The 20,637-nt window shown below is 38.4% G+C and overlaps 1 protein-coding gene across 5 annotated transcripts; it reads left to right on the forward strand.

Moving 5' to 3' along the window:
* Window positions 1-598: 598 nt before the first annotated feature.
* On the forward strand, window positions 599-20,203 carry LOC107159674 (zinc finger protein 717-like). Of its 5 annotated transcripts, none has more exons than XM_015506279.2 (6): window positions 599-957; window positions 3,823-5,248; window positions 10,574-10,643; window positions 14,256-14,382; window positions 15,277-15,369; window positions 18,510-20,203. In XM_015506279.2, exons 3-6 carry the CDS (start codon window positions 10,641-10,643, stop codon window positions 19,817-19,819), a joined length of 1,533 nt encoding a protein of 510 aa, XP_015361765.1. In that variant the 5' UTR covers window positions 599-957; window positions 3,823-5,248; window positions 10,574-10,640; the 3' UTR covers window positions 19,820-20,203. The 5 variants fall into 5 exon arrangements, with proteins under 5 accessions (XP_015361765.1, XP_048656476.1, XP_048656475.1 ...); XM_048800519.1 differs by lacking the exon at window positions 10,574-10,643 and having other exon boundaries at window positions 3,823-4,347; window positions 5,101-5,248; XM_048800518.1 differs by lacking the exon at window positions 10,574-10,643 and having other exon boundaries at window positions 3,823-3,984; window positions 5,101-5,248.
* Window positions 20,204-20,637: the final 434 nt, after the last annotated feature.

Genomic DNA, 20,637 nt, shown 5'->3' on the forward strand with positions numbered 1-20,637 from the left:
AGTTCAGAGAGTGAGAACACTTCTTTAATGAGCTCAGACAGAGCTAACATTAATTTCTTATTTGTTAACCATTTAATTTTTTTTCTTAGTTATAGATGGGCACAATACCTTTATTTATTTTTATGTGGTGCTGAGAACTGAACTCAGTGGGTGCCTAACACGTGCAAGGCAAGGGCTCTATCACTGAGCCTCAATCCCAGTCCCCTTGTTAACGAATTTAAAGTAAAATGTAGACATGACTTTTAAAGCTTTCGAATGCACATGTAAAAGTAGACGTCGATTTTATAATCGCAATACGCTTAAACAAAATAAAAAAAGTTAAAGCCAGTTTTTAACATCACGGACTTCTTCGCCTACATTCGAATTTCTCCATTCGTTCCACAACGAACCAGCTTCTCAAACCAGGATTCTATAAGGAAGCTCCTGAGGCCAGTGCAGGTACATCCGGGTCTCAGAGTACCCGGACTCACAGCAGAGAAAACTAACATTCCCTCCGCGGGTTCCCCAAGGGCAGGCGCAGTGCCTCGTGGGAAATGTAGTCTCCTCACTAACATGGCCCACCTGGTTGTCCGATTCATTCTGAGCATGCGCGGCCACGCCCACTCCCGCCATGTTTCCGGTGAAGTTCTCCGGCAGAATTTCTTCCCACGCTCCAGAGCACGCCCAGACTTGTGTTCTTTGTTTTGGAAAGTTGGTGTGAGTGGGTGGAGATCCCCGAGCCTCGAAGTCCCTGAGGAGCAGGAGGGGTGTCTTGTTACTAGGGGAGATCAGAAACGTCCGCGGATCTCAGGGTCCGGGCCGTGACGGTGCCAGCCGGGGCTGCGGAAGGGACGACTGGGTTGTGCTTTCAGGACTTACCTCCTCGGAAGACCCGTCGCCGCCAGAAGGCAGGGGATGTGCCTCCAGAAGGCCGGAGGTTCTGAGGGAGGCGGTGGAGCAGAGGTTCTGGAGCCGGAGGTATGCTACCGTGAAGTCACACGCCGCGCAGCCCTTCGGATCCCGTACTAACCCGGGTGGCGTCAGTTTACCCACGTGTGCGAGAAGCTTCCTAACCGTACTAGGAAAGTGACCCCCAAGTTCCCAGAGAAATTTATCAGTGTAACGCGAGCGCGCTCGGAGGCTTGCCCTGCGGTAAAAGTGAGGTTTCTGGTCCTTCTGATACCGCCAGTGACAGTCCTGCTCCCCCCGCGTGTTGGAAGTTTAACATTAGAGAAGCACCGAGGCAAGCATATACAGCAGGGTTTATTTAAAAGGGGGCAACAGAATTCTGGGAGGGAGAAGGGGCCATGGCTGGTATCCTGGAATCCCCAGAAACGAGGTGTTATGCCCTTTTTATATGTCCTAGGCTTCCTTTATTCTGCCCTCTTCCCCTTGTCTCTCCTTCCTGACAAGTGACTAGGCCCAGGAATGCTGGTGGGGGGCGGTGTCAAGGTGGAAAACCGGTGGGCTGAAGGGTAGGGCAGAATGGAGCGGCAAGGACACATTAATTAACCTTATAGCTCCCTGTAGGGAGGGGCAATTCCTGGGACAGGTTATCTTAGCAACAGATTGGGCTGGGACAGGTTCTTGATAAGGGTGGAGGAAGGGCTCTGAAGGAATTAACATTTCTGTCCCTCAGTGGGCAGTCTCCAACTTCCCAGACTTACTCAAATTGGACTCCTTGATCCCACCTGACTCAATTTATATATCTTTCCTGCCTGCCTGCCTAATTCCAGCTTCACTGCTTGCCTACCACCTCTAGTTACAGAAGTTTATAGAAATTTATAGAAGACCTAGTTTCCAGGGACAATGAATTAGTCTACCAGGAAGATAAGTGAGACTGGCCAGCGAAAAATGAAAGATGGAGACCAGGTAGAGATACACATGAAAGTTTATTTGTTAGAGAGCTGACACATAAAGCACATCTCTCCTTAGAGGTAGAGGCAAAACAGGCTTGGGATCCCGGACTTTTATAGGGCAGGCTCAGGGATTAGAGATGGTGTCCTAATGCAGGCTGTTAAGGGTGGGATTGGTATGGGGGAGTAGTGAGCCTATCTCAGAAAGGCCCTCGGGTGGGAAAGTGAAATTTTTTTCTTAAAATGATGACTGTAAAATGATGGCTGTCACTTAAGATGGCCGTGCAGATGCTAAGCAAGGACCTTACAATGATGGTCTCATTTTCCTTGGAACCAAGCACTTCTTAATGCACCTTGAGGAAGTGGCTCCATGAATAGGAATTCCAATTGAGAAACTACACCCATGGCCAGAATCCTCCCACTAGTGCTTCTGCGCAAAGGCAGAAGAGCCAGAAAGGTGACTTTGCATAGCCTAAGCAATTATTGGCCCTACTGTGTAGAATGCCCAGGACTTGGTTGATTGTACCTCATCCAGTAGCTATCAAGGACTTGGTGGGATTGAAAGTTTGAATCATCTTTCAGAGCGGAAAGGTAAGCTGGGCTAAGGGAGGATAGGCAAGGGCCTAGGAAATGGTACTTACTGGAAAATGATTAAAGATGTGGCCTGGGCTGGAGGCATACCTGAAAGCATCTGTCTACAGTGCTTTGTACACACTGCAATTCCTTCAGTGTTTTTTCCTCATTGTTTGCTATATATTGAGTTATCTCAAACTTAGTCTATCACTGTAAAGAAAAGGAGACACAGAGAGAGATGCAGAGGCAGAAAATGGCTGCTGGTCCAAGTGGCCACGTTTATTTATATCAATAGGTTACATTAGGTCATTAGTGCAATAACTACATTATTTTTAGTATATCACTAAGGTTGCTTGTTTTGCAATTATATTCTATAGTTCCAATATGCAATGTTAGAGCTTTATGTAGCTCTCAAGAAAGTCTGTTTGAAGTTACTGTTAGGCAGGCAGATCCAGGAGCTTGGTGAAACATTGTTATCTAGCAAGCAAGTTCCTTTATTCCTAGGGACTATGTGCTTGAGATCAAAGTCGAGGCTGATAAGACTGTAGTACAGAGCCTCCTTATGGAGGACAGTACCACAGCAGCTAGGGATTGCACAAGTATTAGTTATCTTACTAGTTCCTGGGAGAAACTGCAGAATATTCCAACTGTGGAAAACAAAACATCTGTTTTCCTCTGGGAGTTTGTTCAGGAGAGGAAATTCGCTGTCTTGTACATTTCCACAGCCAGAACCAGACTTGGCATGTAGGGATATGCTGATGCCACTTCTATTCTGATAGTTCTTCCTGATAATTCAGGGATGGTTTTCCGAAGTATTTCTTCTTTATAAGAAAGATAAAAAAAAGTTAAATTCAGTTGCCTGGGGTCACATGATTTCAAATGTTAGCCAGATTGACTTTTTCTCTTACATTACCCATTTTGCCACAATTAAGTCAAAATAAGTGTTTATTTATTTTGAGGTTATTTTTGTGACACTGAAGTCAATATAGAACAAACATTGCTTTATAATACTGTGGCTTAAGCATTCTTATCCTTTTCTTTATCTCCAACATTTTCTGCAGATTATGTGACTTCAAAGGGATAATAACACAAATGTCTCCTACTTAATGTCGATAATCTGTTTTTAGATATCATACGTTTTTCCACATACATTGTTTAAAATGTTAAAGTTAGACCTATGACACTTCAAACCAGTTTCTTAAAATGTAAATAAAATATATTGTACACTAAAAGTAACAGACTTTAAGGTAAACAGACTATGACATAAAAAAAGTTTGCTGATGTGTAAACAGTTTTATGATTCATATGATATCTGTTTGAGCCAGCAACCTCAGCTAAGTTCATTGAACTTACATTCATTCTGATTTTTAAAACTTCTATATATTTTTTTTTAATTTTAATATTTATTTTTCAGTTCTCGGTGGACACAACATCTTTGTTTGTATGTGGTGCTGAGGATCGAACCCGGGCCGCACGCATGCCAGGAGAGCGCGCTACCGCTTGAGCCACATCCCCGGCCCTCTACATATGGTTTTGAAAAATTTTTTGATTATATTTGACATGTAATCTCTCCCAGATAGTTTTGTTAAAAGCATTGAACTATGGTGACTTTGATATGTCAGTTGGCATTCACTGTGTGAGGAACCAATCCAAAACTTATTGGCTTAAGGGGAAAAAAATTATTAGCTTAAAGTTCTGTTGATCTGCCTTTTTTTTTTTTTTTGGTATCAGGGATTGAACCCAGGAACATTTAAACCACTGAGCAACATTCCCATCCCTTCTTTAGTTTTAATTTTTAGACAGGGTCTCACCAAGTTGTATAGGGCTTTGGTAAGTTACTGTGACTGGCCTCAAACTTGAAATCCTCCTGACTCAGCCTCCTGAGTTGCTGGGATTACAGACATGTGTCACCACGCCTGGTACTGATCTGCATTTTGAGGTGTGCTCATGTGGGCAGTTTCTATGCTTATGTTTCTTGGTTCACAAATGAAACTTTAGTCTAATTTTTGCTGAGGTTGGTGCAGGATGGCTTCATTGCCATTTCTGGTGGTTTGTACTGGCCATTGGCTCTTTTTTGGGTTTCTAACAGTATAACCACAGGCTTTTTAATGTTAATTCTGTAAGAGGGCAAATGCTGGTGGGCAAGTACTTTTCAAACTGATATTTGTATTGCATTTCTAATACCCATTGGCCAAAGCAAGTGAAATGGTAAAGCCCACTTTGTTGTCAGAACATACTGTACAAGGGCTTGGGTACAGTTCTGTCACTGGGAAGCATTACTGGAGCAGTGTACCACAAGACATACACGTTGTGCACATTTTTACCTATATGATTGTGGGTGAAATGTTGGGTTGTTCCATGATGTTTAGGTATATATAAGTAAAATGTGTTATAGTGGAAACAGTTATATGGAGTCTTGTGTGGAATCCCCACATTAATAGGGAAATAGTTACTACAGCCCAATTGTATTTCTATAGCATTAATTTGATTTAAATTAAGTTATATTTTTAGGCAATATTAATATAAAATTAGTAGGTAATGCATGTTTTAATTAACCCCCAAATAAGTTCTAAGTCTAATCTCTACCTTAATGTAGATGCATCTTCAATAGGGTCTTAGTTGCCCCTTACTGAGTAGACTATTCTCCCACATAGAGGCTTTTTAATTTATTTATTTTTTTTGTCTTTTTCAGCAAATATGTAGAGTGTTTTGAGCAGAATAATAATGTACTGAGCTCTACCAGTTCTTTCCTTAGTCCACTCTACTTGCCTGCTGTTCCAGCCATGCTTCCAGAGTTCTCTCTCTGTGTCCAAAAGCAACGAAAACTCAATAAATCTTTAGTAAGTTGTTTATTTACTTTTCACTTTGTTGTCATTGTATTTGGTGAGCTTTGTGAGACCCACAAATTAAAATGGAAAAAGAGAAATAAGTGAAACTCAGCTTTAGGAAACTGGACATAAAGTTGGCATGTAGATTATAGGTAGGTTATAAGACCTCAGAGTCACCTAAGTTTAATGCATCTGTCTCTGATCTTTCTGACACCATGGCAAAAAGACGGTCACATTTGTTACATGATTGGAATGGAACATAAGAGGAGGGCATGCTAAATCCTCTTGGGGCATGAAAACTTGCTGCCACCAAAGTCTGAAACACTGTCTTTATTGGTTATATAGATGATGTAGTGGAAAACTTTTCACTGACAATTTGGAAATAAACACTTTTTGTGTTCAGCATTAGATAGATTTACCTAATTGCTAAAGTAATGTGGTTCCAGACAGCTTTTGCACAACCATCCTGGATTCGGGGATTAAACCTGGAATGTGTGGAGGACTGAGTCAACCACAGGCCCTTAAATAACTCTCCATAATTTTTCCTCAGTTCATGTGTACAGGTTATACATCAGATCATTCAGTTACATTTTTTCACAAACATTCCCACTGCTCATTGGACTTGAACCCATGGAATGTAGTTGTAGTTTATTTCTTTTCTTTTTTTTTTCTTGGAGACACTAGTCTGAGCAATTGATCCTGTTGGGCATCTGCTCCAGTTCTTTGATTAGGTAGTTGACACATACCTTTGTTTTATTTATTTATTTTTATGTTGAGGATTGCGCAAGTGCTAGGCGAGTGCTCTAGTTCTTCTAAAGCTCACCAATAACCTAAATTATAGTCATATCTAGTACTATTCTCTGGTCTTTACCTTACTTGAATCTTTGGCTGTTTGCAGATGATCTTCTGGAAATTCTTCTGTATTAGTTTCTGTCATGGCCTCAGTGATGGTTCTTCTCTTTTACCTGAATTTCTTTTCTTCATGCATGTGTCTCATCCTGTTCACTGTTTGTCCCTCTCTGCAGTTCTCCTTGATGATTCAGCTCTTTGTGGTTGGGTGCTCCAACCTGTTTTTAGCTTGGTCTTTTGACTATAGATTTAACTTCCTGTACTTATTTTTTCATAGCCGTCCAAAAGGCAACTCCAAACCAACAAATCCAAATTGAAAGTCTCATCCTCCTCTATTTCTTTCATATGGCATTACTGCCATTTAGTCAGTGACCCAAATTACTGAAAAGGGATTTTTTTTTCCTGAGCTTTTTCCTTTCTTAGGTCTCATCTCATCTAATCTCATCTTATGTAAAGTGAGTATCCCATGATACTCTTGTTTGATTGTTCATTTCATTTATTTTTGAGTCTGCACATGGTGGCAGCATAGAGGGAAGAACTTCTGGGACTCACAGTCCCCTGAAGGGTGTGTTTGCTAGGTGATGAGGTTCAATCGCAAGTAGACTCTGATTCTGGCTAGCTCATGTGACATCCTTAGCAGTACACAGAGAGAAAGCATTCAGGAATTAGTTGGAATGTTTGAACAAGTCAATAAGAATATTTGTGAAGAATGAAACCAAGAAGCACTGACATTTTTAATGTCTTTTACTTGTATGTTTGTTGTTCAAAAATACATGTCATGTTTTTAAACTCTTTGAAAGATTATAACTAATTCTTCTATTTCAGGTAACCAGTTAAAAATGAGAAGGGTAAGATAGATATGTACATGTTTATGGACTAGAATTTTAAGTTGATTAAGAACAAAAAATGACTACCTTTTCAGTGCTGGCTGAAAGCCCAACAAATCAGATCCTGGTTGCCTGCCATCTGCTCTTTCACATACTTGCCACCTATAGAGAGTAGTATGAACATGGTGGACACTTCTCTGCAGCTGGGTAGTGGGATGCAGGAGGCACCCTGTAGGCACTAGTCTGAGCAGTTGTTCATGTTGGGCACCTGCTCCAGTTCTTTGATTAGGTTATGCTGGTCCCTGGGAATGTTGGATTGCTTCTATATCCTGTCTATGTGAGCAATGCAGTATGTGCAGATATCTCTTTGAGGTCTTGCAGTCAATTTTGGATATATATATACATAGAAATTGGACTGTTGGACCATAGTGAAAATCTATTTTTAACTTTTTGAGAAGCCACTATCCTATTTTTCATAGCTGTTGCAACATTTTGCATTCCTACCATCAGTTTATAAGGATTCTAATTTAGCCAATACTTGATATTTTCTGTTGGGTGTAAAGTGATAACTCATTGTGTCTTTCATTTGCATTCCTCTAATTGTAGAAGGCCGGCTGGCTGCAAAATAACCGGGGGGTGACGAACAACTTGTGTACGTTGATACAGCAGGAGTGGGAGCCGTTTATTGCAGGACAGGACCAGTATTTATACATTCCACACAGCTTATCTAATTAGCATAAACTAGATACATCAGTCAACCAATAAGGAATCTCCACACTTAATGGCTTGTTTTTGTTACTTCTCAAACCACTCCCTCTGGCATTTTGCCAGGCACCATCCAGACTTGTTTACGAACTCTAACATTCCCCTGGCAAAATGCCAGGTGTTATTTTGACTTGTTTACAGACTCTAACACCTAATGATGAATGATATTTCATATGCTTGTTGGCCATTAGTGTGTCATCATTGGAGAAATGGCTGTGAAAGTCCTTTATCTGTGCTTTAAATAAGTTATTTCATTTTTTTAAAAATTGTGGGCTGGAAGCAGTTTTTTAGGTATTTTGCATATTAACTTGTTATGAGATATATGATTTGAACTATTTTCTTTCATTCTGTAGTTGTCTTTTTACTCCAATTATGATAATGCACAAGAATTTTTTTTTTGATCTACATTCATTTGTGTATTTTTACTTTTGCTACCTGTGCTTTTTAACATTATATCTATGAAGTCATTGCCAAATCCAATTTTATAAAGCCTTTCTACTACATTTTCACCTAAGAGTTTTATAGTTTTAGTGTTAAATATAGGTTTTTGGACCATTTTGAGTTAATTTTTGTATGTGGTGTAAGGTAAGGTTCCAGCTTGTCTTTTGTATGTGGATATTCAGTTTTCCCAACACTGGTTGCTGGACTTTTCTGCACTGAGTGGGCTTGGCACCCTTGTGGAAGATCATTGGAAAATATATTTTCTAGACTACATCATGTATTTTGGTTTAAAAATATTGTCACCTCAGTGTATTGAGATAGCCAACTAGATTCAGAAGTTAATAATAAAATAAACATATACTGGGAAACTTGCAAATACCTATTTGCTGTCAATTTTTAATTATGTAATTTTAAAAATTCAGGTATGACTGATGTACGAAATTGTCTATATTTAAAGTGTACATTTTGATGAGTTTATGAATAAGCATTACTCACTTATGGCAACTTCCCCAAAATAATACATTAAGGGGCTGGGGATGTGGCTCAAGCGGTAGCGCACTCGCCTGGAATGCGCGCGGCTCTGGGTTCGATCCTCAGCACCACATACAAATAAAGATGTTGTGTCTGCCGAAAACTAAAAAATAAATATTAAAAAATTCTCTCTCTCTCTCTCTCTAAAAATAAAAAAAATTAAAAAATGATACATTAATATATCATCTCCAAAAGTTTCTACTGTATCCCCTCTTTTTATATATAAAACACCTTTTTAAATGTAATAATGTTTATTACATTTTATATATAGTAAACCTATAGGTAGATTTTATATGTAGTATCCCAGAAGGTAACCTTCTTAGCAGATATTTAAGTAAAGGTAACCTTCTTAGCAGATATTTAAGTATATAACACAATATTCTGAATTGCATATACTGTTCTGTAGATTTAAGACTGATTCATATTTTATGACTGAAACTTAGTACACTTTGACCAACACCTTCCCAATTCCTTTGACCCTAAGCACATGGTAACTACCATTCTACTTTATGCTTCTGTAAACTTGAGTATTTTAAATTCTTGATATATATAGTATCCTTAGTCTATTCATGTTGCTGTAACAAAAACCTGAGACTTGGTGCTTAATAAAGAACCGAAATTGCACAGTTTTAGAGGCTGGAAAGTCCAAGATCAAGGTGCTGGCATCTGGTATCTGGTTAGGGTCTGCTGCCTCCCCACATAGTGAAGGACATGGAAAGCAGAAGGGAGTGATTGAAGCCCTTTCTATCAAAGGGCCCTAATCCATTCCAGAGGAAGGAACTCTCATCTGATCACCCCACAGAGGCCCCACCTTCTAATACTGTCCACGTGGTGATGTGAAATTTGGGGAACACATACATTTGGGTCATTGCTAGTGGCATCATGCATTACTTTTTTGTGTCTAGACCTATTTTACTTAGCATAATGTTCCCCAGGTACATTTGTGTTATCACGAGTGGAGGGATTTCCTGTTTAAGGCTGAATGATACTCTGTTGCCTGTATGGGCCAGATTTTCTTTATCCATTCATTATTATTAAGTGCTTTTATATTATAAGTAGGAAGGTATTTTTAATATTTGTTTTATTATTAAGTAAGAATTATCAAACTCAAACTTTTAGGTGGCTGGATTTTCTTTCTTTTTAAAATATTTTTTAGCTGCCAATGGATTTTTTTTTTTTTAACTTTATTTATATGTGGTGCTGAGGATTGAACCCAGGGCCTCACACATGCCAGGCAAGTGCTGTACCATTGAGACACAACCCCACTCCTGGATTTCTTTTTTAAAAGAGAAAACCTCTTTTATTTTGTTAGAGCAGTTGAATTTCACAGTAGAATTTGAGGAAGGTGCATAGATTTCTTCCATAGTTATATCCTTACACATGCACAGCATCCCCCTTTGTCAACATTCCTCAACAGAGTGGGAAATCAGTTACAATTGATGACCCTGTATTGACACTTAAATAGTTGTCCAAAGGCCATGGTTTACATCATGGTTCATTCTTGGTGTTGTGCACTCTTTGGGTTTGGAAAAATGTTAATGGTATTTTTATAGCATTATAGTGCCATAGAGGGTATTTTCACTGCATTAAAAATCTATTGTGCTCCCTCTGTTCATCCCTCCTCATCCCCAGCCCTGGAAATTACTGATCTTTTTACCTTCTCCACAACTTTACCTTTTCCAGAATGTTACACAGCTGGAAATATAAAGTAAAAAGCCCTTTCAGACTGTTTTTTTAAATTTCATAATGTGCCTTTTGAGATTTCTGTATGCCTTTCAGGACTTTGTAGCTCATTTCTTTCTAGTGCTGAGTAATATTTCATTGACCACATATGCCACAGTTTTATTTATTCACCTCTTGAAGGATACCTTATTACTTCCAGATTTTGACTTTGAATAAAACTACTATAAACATTTGTTTACAGGTTTTTATTCTGGGAGTGGTTTTCTCCTCTTTTGTGTAAATACCAATGAGCACGATTGCTGGATCATATGGTAAGAGCGTGTTTAGTGTCATAGTAAATCACCAAAATGTCTCCCTTGGTGACTGTCCTGTTTTGCATTCCCACAAGCAGTGCATGAGTTTCTCTTGTTCCATGTCTTCATTAGCATTTGGTATCAGTGTTCCATATTTTGTTCTTTCTACTAGGTATGTAGTGATATCTCATTGTTATTTTAATTTGCATTTCCCTGATGTCTTATGATATAGAGCATCTCTTCCTGTGTTTATTGATTGACTGTGTCTTCTCTGTTTGGGTATCTGTTAAGCTCTTTGTTTTCTTATGATAGCTATAGAGTTTTGAGTTCTTTTAATGTTTTACATAACAGCCCTTTTATCAGATTTGTCTTCTGCAAATATTTTCTTCCAGTCTATGACTTATTTTCTCATTCTTTTTTTTTTTTTTTTTTAAAGAGAGAGAGTGAGAGACAGAGAGAGAGAGAGAGAGAGTATAAAGAGAGAATTTTTTTAAATATTTATTTATTTATTTTTTTAGTTATCGGCGGACACAACATCTTTGTTTGTATGTGGTGCTGAGGATCGAACCCGGGCCGCACGCGTGCCAGGCGAGCACGCTACCACTTGAGCCACATCCCCAGCCCTATTTTCTCATTCTTTTGACAATGTCTTTTGCAGTAAAGAAGAAATTTTAATGAAGTCCAATTTATCTATCATTTCTTCCCTGAATTTTGATTTTGGCTTTGTATGTACAAAGTCATTACTTTCCCCTCGGTCATCTAGGTTGTTTTTATATGTTCTAGAGTTTTATAATTTTTCATCTTACATTTTAGTTTGTGATCCATTTTGATTTAATTTTTATAATGGGAATGTCTAGATTCACTTTTCTTGTGTATAGATTCCTAGTTGTCCCAACTCCATATATTTTAAAGAATAACTTTGATTCATTCCTTTGTCAAAGACCAGTTGATTATAATTATATGGAACTAATTCTAGGCTCTCTGTTCTGTTCCATTAAATTGAATCTTTTGGTCAAAGTTTGTAAAAACTGACATTGATAATATTGAGATTTTCTATTCATGGACATAGAGTATTCACTTAGCTGTGCTTTGATTTTGTTCAGAAAGATTTTGTATGTATAGAGATAATGTGTTATTTTGTTAGATTCATATGGATTTCATTTTGGGGTGACAATATAAGTAGTACTGTGTTTTCATTTAAAAATTCCACTTATTCATTGCTGATATATAGGAAATTGAAAAATGTTTATACATTAACCTTATAGGCTGTAATCTTGTTATAATCACTTATTCCGTTTTTTTTTCTTTAACAGTTTTTTTCTACATAGACGACAGTTGTATTATCTGTAGTCAGTTTTATTTATTCTTTGTCTGCATACCCTTTATTTCGTTTTCTTGTATTACTGTATTAGCTAGTACTTCTATAGTTATGAAAGATGTGATAAGAGGGTACATCCTTGCCTTCTTTAGTCTTGCAGGAAAGGTTTGAATTTCTCACCTGTTAGATGTAGGTTTTTGTGGGTATTTGTTTTCAAGTTGAGGAGAGTTTTTATCACAAATGGATGACAAGTTTTTTCAAGTGATTTTTCTGCATCTGTTGTGTAATCATGTGATTTTTTTTCTTCTTCAGACTATTGATGTGATGAGTTATATCAGTTGATATTCAAATGCTGAGCCAGCCTTGTGTGCCTGGGATAAATTCCACTTGTTTTGATGTATAATTCTTTTTGTAGATTGTTGGATTCAATTTGCTGATATTCTACTGAGAATTTCTTTGTTTTATTTTGGATCTGTGTTCATGAGAGGTAATGGTCTGTAGTTTTCTGTATTTGGGTAGTGCTGGTTTCATGAAATGAACCATAATATTCTATCTGCTCCTTTCCTCTGAAATAGATTGTAGGGAATTGATATAATTTCTTCCTTAATATTTTATTGAATTCACCGGTGAATGTATACACAACAGGTACTATATTTGAAGATTAATAATTATTCTGTTCTTTAATAAATATATATTTATTATTGTGTATTACTTGTGTGAGTTTTAGTAAATTATATCTTTGGAGGAATTGGTTTGGCCTATTCTGAAAATAATATTAGGGACTTTCACAGTTGAAAAGGAGGAGCACATTCCAGGTGGTGAGGGGCAAACACAGGTATAGAATAGTCACTAAAGTAACCCATATCTTTGCAGAGATTTAAGATGGTAATGAGGCACAGCTACAGTTCACTTCAGCATGCGATGACAATCAGAAACCAGGGCCTTGCCACCTGTGTGGGTGCACATCTTCGTTTTTTGTGTGAGATAGCCTGATACTCTCAGTTTTATTTCTCCCTTCTTGTTTGGGTTGAAGTCCCTTTATTCCCTGTTAATCTCTTAAGATTATTCACTGTCATGGCTACAGGTACCATTGAAATCTTGGTACTTCAAATGTTAATGTTCAGCTGATGTCTCTCTCCTATACTCCAGATTCATATCCAGTTGCCTGGTGGACATCCCACATAAGAAATTTCAGTTATTTCATCTGCGATATCTACAAGTCTAGGTTATTTCTGCCCCCCTCACATTCTTCCATTTTTCACATTTCACTTTGGAGCAGCAGTATCTAATTAACTGCCATCATACATGTAGCCTGGAAGTAATAGTTCTCTTTGACCCTCTGTTCAGCAAGTTAATACCACATTCTGTTTCTGCTTATACTTTTCATTGTTTCATTTTCTCATTATGTATATTTACTGCTCTCTGTTCTAATATAGGTGGTAAGCTGTCACCCTTTTTCTTCCTTTATCACTCTTTCTTAAGCTCTTTGCCACTCTCCTTCCAGGGTTGACTATTAAATGCATATCTGTTCATGAAACTTACATTTTCCTATTTACATTGTGTGGTTAGGGAAGTGGCAGTCCACCCTGTCGTGCCCACAAGCAATCCTTTAGCATATAGGAAGGACATTTTGGGACATGTATATGTTTTTAATGTATAAGCAATTAAAAGATGGTAGGTACATACAGTCTTTTTGTTGTTGGAATTGGATCATAAGTTCAGACCAACTCAATAATAAGTTCCTTCAGTATTGCATGAATCTCTTATCATGGCCCAAGATCATTCACCTTGGCAGGGCACTGTGTTTAATTTCATTAATGTGTTGTGCATTGTTTGTGGTACTCAAATTCATGAAAACACAGTTCACATGGAAAAGCTGAACATCTTTAGTGTTTCAGTGACACCAACCTCATAATACAAAATAGAACGGTGTTTTCTCCTTTTTTGTTTTCCCAGTCTATATTGCACTTCTGTTTGTATTAATTCATTTTGCACATCATTCCAGGTCTGCATATATTCTTTGTCTTCATATCAGATCATAAGACTTTTAGAGGAACAGAGTTTTATTCATGTTTATCTCCCTCACAACAAGTATGGGTCTAGATATTTAAAATAAATTTTATAGTAGTATTTTTGATAATAAATTTTTACTGTGGATACTTTCACTGTGATCTTTCCTTCATCCATCATATATAGTATAAAGCATTCTCTGTTGTGTGGAAGATACATGTAAGACATACACACCTATATAGAAGGGAGACATACACAATCTGTGGAGGACTGATGACTTGAGGAGAAATGTGCTGTTGCAGGGGTTGGTGTCATTTGAGGATGTGTCTGTGGACTTCACCTGGGAGGAGTGGCAGAACCTGGATGATGCTCAGAGGACCCTGTATAGGGATGTGATGTTGGAGACCTATTACAGCCTGGTGTCACTGGGTGAGCAAAACTCCCCGCTAACTTCCGGGAGCGATGTCCTTCCCTGCGCCCATTTGGCAAATATAAGAACCATTTATAAGGTTTAATGCTATTTAGGTATGGGATTCTAATTCATGTAGAATGTGCCTTTTTTTTTTGGTATTGGGGGTTGGATCCGGGGATGCTACCTCTGAGTGCTTGTTATTTTTTTGAGATAGAATCTCACTAACTTGCCTCGGTTGGCTTCCATCTTGTGATCCTCCTGCTTACCTTCTGAGCTGCTGGGATTACAGATTGGTACTCTCACACCTGGTAGTGTGTCATGCCTTATTAATGAAAGGCCTTTTTTTGTGGGGAGCCATCGTGAACTACTTGAGGGGTCTTTACTTGGTACCGAGCCATGGAGACTTAGGTTTTATTCCTTGGAACTATCCCGGCTCTCCCATGTGAATCAGAACACCCAAGGCATGAAATCTCTGTCTTTGCTCTACTGAGTAGACAGCTCTTGTAACTTTCGTTTTGGGCATAACCGTTGGAAACTGGACAGCCCACCTCCTACCTTATTTGGCAAAGAATAGTCTATGGAAAACCTTTGATGTTTCCCCCAAATAAACAAAGCAAGCAAAGGCTCCATTGCTCTCTTTCTAGTGTGGAAGCTCAATCCCTAAGATCGACTATCCTGCCCCTGCTTTTTAAAAATTACTTTCTGTGTCCTGTGTTTTTTTCACTTCCTTCTCTTTCTTAGCTTTTGTTTCGCAGCCATCCCACTCTACCAAGAGGAACCTTTACTTCCATTGCCTATGCGGGATGTGGGCAAGACCTTTCATTGAATAGTTCCTGAAGCCAAGCTCTTTTTTTTTGGGAAGGAGCTGATGTGGCAGTTTGGCAAAATCTTACATTATTTCTCATTAACAGGGCACTGCATTATAAAACCTGAGGTGATCTTTAAGTTGGAGCAAGGAGCAGAGCCATGGATGGTAGAGGAACACCCAAACCAGACCCTCTCAGGTCAGTCAGTGCATATTGAGCACAGGGGATATTGGGAACAGTAAAATTCATCAGATGTTGGGAGTGTTGAGCTTATTCTACCTCTTTTTTGCTGCGTCCCTGTAAGGGTTCTGTATTTGGGATTGGGTTGTCTGATGACTTTATGGCTGTGGTGTGCTTGGTGGCTGGGAGTTTCTGTACAAAAGAACAGGATGCTTAGTTGCTGGGAAAGTTTCTGTGCAAAGGTATGGAATGCCTAACTGCTGGGAAAGTTTTTGTGCAAAGACACAAGATGCCTAGCTGCTGTAGCAATGCCCTGCATGAGGAGGCTCTGTGCTAGAGTCTTATCAGCCTTGACCTTGATCTCAGGCACACACCTCCTGGGAGTGTGTTTCACTGCTGTGCTTGTACCTGTCCACTCAGCAGTAGCTTTAAACAATGGACTTTCTTGAGATCTACACAAAGCTTCTAACATTGCACATTGCAACTATAGTTTGTAACTAAGTAATAACCTACATAATGTTGCTAACTCTGTAACCTGCCTAATGACACAATGAACAATAATGTACTACTGATGCCAGTGACCTAATGTAACCTACTGACATAAATAAAGCTGGCAGCTTGGACAAAGGGCCATTCTGCCCCTATACTTCGTTTCTGTCCTCTTTTGGATTCTTTTTATTTTTTTTTAAGTTTTAAGATGTCAGTGGACCTTTATTTAATTGATTTTATGTGGTGCTGAGAATTGAACCCAGTGCCTCACACATGCTAGGCAAGTTCTCTTCCACTGAGCTACAACCCCAGCACTTCTTTTGATTTCTTTACAGCTTTTGATTTCTTTATAGGTCCCAGACCTGAGGAGAGCTGGATCAAAGATTTTTTATTATATAGTCTACAGGGAGGGCTCTTATACATAAATCCTTGCCTTTTATTTTGTTGAGTATTTTAAACATTTACCTCTGGTCTATTCTCTGCCTTCCTTTTCTTAAATCTTTTTCTTTGTTTCTCACTTTTTCACATTTTCAGTTGCTGTCTTCCACCATTCCAGTGAAGTGGGGTTTTCCCCCAGGCATTTTAAAAATATACATCCATTTATTCTTAAGCAGATTTTGAGCAGTGGGAATTTTATAATGTACTTATAACAAACGTGATCAATATATTGTCTCTCTTTTATGAAGTTTACATTCTAATGAGAGAGAAATAAGAAAAATGTGAATTAATTGGATGGGAAATACATAGAATATTTAACCAGAGTGAGAAAAGAAAATGGAATGTGATAATTCAGAAAGGATGGTCAGAGAAGGCAGTTTTAGGGAATTATTATGTATTTACTTTGGTATGGCTTCAGTTCAAGTTAACTTTTTCGCCACTACTCACATATAATACCTTGGTGAATATAAAATCTATATTTGGGGGTGGACCATCCCTATTGGAGGTGCAAATTTGGACATTAGCATCTTTAAACAAAAATTTAAAGTCATTCTTGTACAGGAGGTCATCAGAGAGTTGATAAGATAGAAAAGAAGTCTAGGAGTGAGCCTATCATCCAGAAATAAAGAATCATGAATCTGAGAAGGACCCAGAATAGGAGCATAGCAAAAGGTGGGTCTGGACTTCAGAATAGAAACAGGAGATGTTGGGTCTCTAGGCCAAGTAAATGAAGGTTTCATTTTGGAGGGCTCAAATTTCTGAGAGTTGAGTTTGAAGTCCCTATTTTCCCTTGTCTTTATGAACATCCTTCTAAAGCAAAGAAGATGAGAAATGTATGTGAAGCTCCATTTTCTAAGAAAATAGGAAGCAGCTGAAACTTTAGTACATAAAATAAAAGCTTTCAGAAGCAGTGAATTGTGCGACAGGGGTACTTGCATTAGGAATCGGAGGGACAAGTCAGGCTGTGGATCTCAGAAGAAACCAGAAAGGCAGTTTCTGGTGGGCACAGTATGGGTTAGGGAGCAAGTTGCGTTAGACCAGCATGTTATGGAAGCCCAGGGTTATAGGTTAAAGTATCTCATATCTGTTATGGCCTGAGAAGCAAAGTAAGCCAGGTTTAATTAGGAATTTGGAGAAAGCTGTCATCATCTAGCACAGGGAAAAGAGTCAAATTTACTACCCCAGATAGTATATTTTTTATTACATTAAATCAGAAGAAAAATCATGTAGTCATGGACTGCCTAACATTTTGGGCTATTATGGACCATGTATCCATCTAAATAATCTTGGTTCCAAAAGATTATGTTAGAGCTCAAAAATTTCTATTATTTAATGACATGGTAAGCATTATAATGTCATAGACCAGTGCATAACCCACATGTTTGTGGTGAAGCTGGTATTATAAAACTTAGTCCTCTAAGTTGTGTATAGGACATAATTCTTGATAATTTTTAGTCACTTACTACAATGAAATACCTAAGGCAGCTAACTGATAATAGGTAAAGTTCAATTGGGCCTAATGGTTCTGGAGATTCTGGTCCAAAATAGTGAGACCCCATCATTTTTGGCCATTGGAAAGGGTGGAAATATTGGGAGCATGATGGCAAATTATTTACATTATGAGTCAGGAAACAAGGGTGGGAGAGGATGGGCCATGTTCTCACAATCTACTTTGAGGACACACCTACAGTGACCTTAGGACCTGCCTCTGGGTCAGGCTTCCTGAAGGTCCACAGCAACTTCTAGTAGTGCCAACTTGGAGACAAAGTCATTAACACATGGGCCTGTGGAGGATGTTTAATATTCAAACTGTAGCAGTAATTGTAATAAATTACTATGGTACCGTTTTATATATTTACTATACTATAGTTTTTATTATTTTAAGGCATACTCTTCTACTTATAAAAATGTTTGTTTTTAGACAGTATGCTGTGTTACCCTGGGAGCAGCCTCAGCTTGTGTTTACTGTGTCTCCACACAGGTCCTGTATCATTCAGATTTCTGTAAGTGCACTCTGTGATGTTTACACAATAACAAAATTGTGTAATGACATTTTTCCTCAAGTGTTCTTGACATTAAGTGATGCATGACTATACTCATATAGTCACTATTCATTATTGATTAATTACAAATGGTAGGCTGCTAAGGTAGGAAGAAAGAACTTTACTTTTACATGAGCATTCCATAAGAAATGCTTATATTTATGGATTTGTTTTTGTTTTTCATTTTAGATGTCCAGAAAGTGGATGACCAAATAGACAGGAGCCAAGAAAGTCAAGACAGACGTTTGTGGCAAGTTGTAATCACCAACAGCAATTCATCAACTAAGGAGAGAGTTGAAGTAGAAAAACAATTTAAATTGAGCTCAAGACTGATTTTAAATAATGGGAACTGTTTAGAAACAAGGCCTGAGGGGTTTAATGTACATCAAAACAGGCTTCTCTCTAGGGAGCCTGATACAAGTAATGTAATCGGGAAGTCTCTCAGATGTCCTCAGCATCTTGGTCAGAATCAGCAGGAGGAATTTGAACGTTGTGGACAAGTTAAAGCCTTGAACACACAGGTGAATGTACTGAAACATGAGAGGGTTCCTATGAGAAATACCTGTGGAGAGAAGGACTGTGGGAAAGGCTGTGATGGTTCATTTTTTATTGATGGAGAGACAACTCAGGTGAGGAAGAAAACTTTCTACAAAAAACCTAAAAGGCAGCAAGTACACATAGGAGAGAGACCCTCTGAATGTATTAAAGATAAGGAAACCTTCACTAGCTGTTCAGACCCTATAATACATCAAAGGGCATGTAGAGGGAAAAACCTTTATGCATGTAATCACTGTGAGAAATCTTTCAACCGTAAGTCCAACCTTGTCATCCATCAACGAATTCACACAGGGGAAAGGCCCTATCAATGTCATGAATGTGGGAGAACCTTTTCCCGGAACTGTCACCTGAGGGAGCATCATAAAACTCACACAGGAGATAAACCCTACAAATGTAATGAGTGTGGGAAGACTTTCAATCACAAGGTAGGCCTCACTGTACACCAGAGAACTCACACAGGTGAAAAACCCTATGAGTGTAAAGAATGTGGGAAAACCTTTTGCCAGAAGCCACACCTCTGCAAGCATCAGAGAATTCACACTGGAGAGAGACCCTATGAATGTAAAGAATGTAGGAAATCTTTCAGGGTCAAGTCAAAACTCACTGAACACCAGAGAAATCACACAGGTGAAAATCTCTATAAATGTGAAGAGTGTAGAAAAACTTTCAACAATAGATCAGCCTTCATTGTCCATCAGAGAACTCACACAGGAGAAAGACCCTATGAATGTAATGTATGTGGGAAAACCTTTAGCCAGAAGGGAAATCTTGGTGAACATCAGAGAATTCACACAGGGGAGAAGCCCTATGAGTGTAAAGAATGTGGAAAAGTGTTTTCCCACAGGTCCAACTATAGCAAGCACCAGTTAAGTCATGTAAAGGAAACACCCCAAGAACATATGAGTGTGGGAAAATCTCTTGCCAGGTCACAGCACCCTTAATTTTGTATGGTAGAGACTGGCCAAGTGTTCTCCAGAATCCATTTTCTTTCCTTCTGGAAACAGTCTGCATTTCTCAGTGCCCCATTATTGTTGGGGTACCATGTAAATAGCTCTGCAGGTAAATAGGGACACAAGCGTTGAATCTTATTTCCAAGCATGGTGCAGTATAAAAGCTGTGCCGTCAATCCTTCCAGATGTCTCATGCTCTGTGGATCTCATGTGAAGATGGCCACTAAGATGTTCTTCAAAACTTTAAATGGGAGAAGGTAACTATGATTTAAGACAAAAAGAAATGACTCACAAGATCAGAGATTATCCCACTTCTGTCCTAGAACCCTTGATTTATACTTTATGTGAGTGAAAAATAAATACTCTTTTGGGCTATCTCATGTGTGATCTGTTTGCATTACAATAGAAACATCTCATTGTAGCTAAAAATAAATATCTTTAATACATCAGCCCTTCAAAAGCTTCCAATATTTTTGTAGAGAAGAGAATTTATAATTATGGGAATTATAACTGTGTTCAGAACGCTTGACCTGCCAATCATAGAGACTAATGCTTCTATGTAAGAGTTTTGGTTCTTTTTTATGGTTTTATTTATTTTTAAAATAAATTTACATATATAATTCTACTTCAACATTCAGATTTATATGCATATATTGATACACACACACACAAATTTTAAAGGTAACCCTCTCCATAAGCCTATTCCATAACTCAGAATTCAACCTAACACTACCCATATCCATGAGCCTTTTATACAGAAATTATAATCATTACATTGAATATTCATGTATTTTTAATACATACATTCC

This window comes from Marmota marmota, unplaced genomic scaffold (genome assembly GCF_001458135.2).
Source record: "Marmota marmota marmota unplaced genomic scaffold, marMar, whole genome shotgun sequence".
Taxonomy (NCBI): Eukaryota; Metazoa; Chordata; class Mammalia; order Rodentia; family Sciuridae; genus Marmota; species Marmota marmota.

Excerpts from the sequence above, each read along its gene's own strand:
- LOC107159674 (XM_048800519.1), top strand. The coding sequence starts at position 5,192 with ATGCTTCCAGAGTTCTCTCTCTGTGTCCAAAAGCAACGAAAACTCAAT. Across the intron at positions 5,249-14,255 it reads GAAAACTCAATAAATCTTTA|GGGTTGGTGTCATTTGAGGA; the intron begins GTAAGTTGTTTA and ends GTGCTGTTGCAG. Across the intron at positions 15,370-18,509 it reads CCCAAACCAGACCCTCTCAG|ATGTCCAGAAAGTGGATGAC; the intron begins GTCAGTCAGTGC and ends TTTTCATTTTAG.